Source organism: Fukomys damarensis, unplaced genomic scaffold, assembly GCF_012274545.1.
Source record: "Fukomys damarensis isolate Sample0158 unplaced genomic scaffold, DMR_v1.0_HiC HiC_scaffold_39, whole genome shotgun sequence".
NCBI classification, from domain to species: domain Eukaryota; kingdom Metazoa; phylum Chordata; class Mammalia; order Rodentia; family Bathyergidae; genus Fukomys; species Fukomys damarensis.
The window spans coordinates 56,458,144-56,460,716 of NW_022900951.1; the positions used below are offsets into that span (position 1 = coordinate 56,458,144).

Below are 2,573 nucleotides of genomic sequence, written 5' to 3' on the forward strand. Positions count from 1 at the left end.
TGTTATACCATCACTTGTTCCCCTTGTCTCTGAGATGCCCAGCCTCTCAGGAATGACAGCTGGCAGACCCATACTTGCCATGGCTCACTGCAATGGGCGTATGTTTCAGTCTCAGGCACAACGAGCCCTGGACCTCCGCTGAAGGAAGCCAGCCCCACTGTCTGGATGTCGCTGACATCAGAACACGAACCACAGACAAAATCTCCTGTGGTCTCAGCACACAGTGTGGAAGATGGAGCTGGGACACACAAGCATCTCTTTTTGGAAAATGTGTGCCATGGGGATGTGTGGACCGTGCCCACTTGGGGCTGTGCCCATTTACTCTAGGAACCGACAGCCCTTTTACAAATGAGGGAAAGGGAGCCACTCTATGGAAGGGCTTGTTGGCTGGCTGACTTAGAGGATGCAGAATGTCTGGCCCCTGACCATCCATTCTGGCTGCTGATGGGCAGTTTGCCCAGGTTCGCACACACTCAAGGCCCCAACACCAACCCAGAGGTGAAACCCCTTTTTTCTCCTATTCCCTAAGCCTTCTTTCTGCTCTGCCACCCACTAGAATATGACCTCTGCCTCCATCCTTCTACAGAAAGGAGGGAGGGGGAACTGACAGGGTTTGGAAACTGAGTTTCAAAGACGGAAGACAGTGTACCTGTGCATGGTGCCACCAGGGGGAGCTACTGAGTCCAGAGGACTGGGCCCAGAAATAGGAAAGATGAGCTCACGTGTGCCCTATAAAGCCAGTTGGAAACAGTCTCAGGAGAGACCACCAGAGGAAACCCAGGGAAGAGATCAAGGATGATGAGGAACAGCAAGGGAGGGCAATAGGGAAGGAGCAGGTCAGCGAGCCAGAGGAAGAAAGGCAGAAGACACCGCAGCCCAGGAAGGGGCTCACTACTTCCTCCTAAAGGTGGGGACCCCGGGTGCACGTAGGAACGGGTTCTGGTTAGAACCCAGAGAGGAGTGTTAGGAGAGATCTTGAAGAGGGCCTTTGAGGGGAGGTAGGAAATGTTCCTGTGGCTGGGCCCTTCCCACACAGGATAGAGCTCCTGCCCAGAAGTTGGCCTAGACCCCCCTTGGCGAACAGGCCCACCACAGCAGACCCGGGTACTGTACTTTATCTGCTCTGAACGGGGCAGTTCTCACCCTTCTCCTGCCCTACTTTCAGGCCCCAACCCAAAGAAAGAGGGCAGACCACAGAACATGAGAGGTACTTTAATTTGACACTCTGTGAACAAGGTTGAACAGGGGGCAGAAGGGAGACAGAGAGGAGGCTGTCACTGAAGAAGGGGAGGGAGTCAGCCTGACCCCAGCTCCCGGGCTCCACAGGTATTAGCTGGTGGTCTCCTGTGAAGATGCTGGCTTCAATCTGTCAAGCAGAGCAGAGTCAGGGCCAACTCACAGCCCTCCCAAACAGCTGGGACAGTGGGAAGGGGTGTGGTAGGCATATCACTCACTTCCAAGGGTCTGGAACTTATCAATGAGGGAATGCAGGGCCGCTGAAACAGAGAAACACAACCCGCTGTGCCAGACACAGATACAGGATCCCAAATCCCTGGCTGTCCCTGCACCCCGACTGCATTCCAGCCCCTGTCCAAACCACCCCGGGGCCAACTTTTCCACCCATCACCTGCACGCAATGTCCACAACACAACAACAGGCACCAGGAGCTCCCAAGTGTTTTGGCAAGGCAAATCCCCCCAGAACTTGTTGAAGGCAAACATGCGTACAATAACAAACACTACGAAAGCTGAACCAAGCAGCACTTAAAGGGAAATGCTCTGGGATTAGCAGAGCATGTGCGGTGCAGGCGAAGAAGAGTACACTGCTCTGTGTGCACACTCCAGCAGTCGATGCCAGGCCTGCTCAGTGCACCCCCAACTCCCACAGGAACATCTGTCCTACGATGCGGCCTGTACCTAAAGCCCGGCCCCACCCCAGATACCTGCCCCAAGACATGGAGGTCTGTTTCTGCCTCCCCAACCCTGCCCCAGCCTGGGGTTTGTTATACAGTACCTAGTTGCTTTTTGAGGTCATCTATTTCTTTCTGGAGCACAAGGCACTAGTCCAGCAGATAGGGTAGAAAGAGAAATGGTGGGTAATATTCTGGCCTCTTCTCTCCTCATCCTCCCACTCACCCCCAGTCCTTACGTCCCCACATATTCCACAGCCATGTGGGGAGATTAGCTCCGCATCCAAGGAATAGAAGTGCCCTGTCTCAGAGAGGGGCCAGCGGAGCAGTGCACTCTTCACACTCAGCAGAGAGTGCAGGGGGCACCCCAGTCAGTTCAGGCTGGACTTGAAACCCACCATCCACCTGGGGTCTACATTTCTAGGGGCTGGCCAAAGCATTACCTGGGAGCAGCCCTGTGCTCCAGGGAGTGGCTGCTGCCTTTCCAGAATTGGGGCAAGCACAGTTGGTTCCTGGTCATCTGCAAGAGAACACAAAATCCAGCTCTGCAGCCTGGGACTGAAGTTGACAGGGCCTCATGGGACCTACTGTGAGGCAGCAACCCCCTCTGCTGGCAGTGAATTGCAGCTCCACCAGTCCCAGTCCCAGTCCCCCCCCCCCCCCC

General features: G+C 55.2%; 1 protein-coding gene across 2 annotated transcripts in view; it reads right to left on the reverse strand.

Moving 5' to 3' along the window:
- Window positions 1-1,242: 1,242 nt before the first annotated feature.
- LOC104850847 (uncharacterized protein CXorf49-like) overlaps window positions 1,243-2,573 on the reverse strand; it is a 3,887-nt gene continuing 2,556 nt past the window's right edge. For both annotated transcript variants that reach the window (XM_010607958.1, XM_010607957.1), the window contains exons 3-6: window positions 2,353-2,429; window positions 2,014-2,059; window positions 1,455-1,496; window positions 1,243-1,366 (exon numbers count right to left, since the gene is read on the reverse strand). In XM_010607958.1, the coding sequence (XP_010606260.1) occupies window positions 1,362-1,366; window positions 1,455-1,496; window positions 2,014-2,059; window positions 2,353-2,429 (170 nt within the window). In that variant the 3' untranslated portion in view covers window positions 1,243-1,361. The remainder of the gene's footprint in view (window positions 1,367-1,454; window positions 1,497-2,013; window positions 2,060-2,352; window positions 2,430-2,573) is intronic.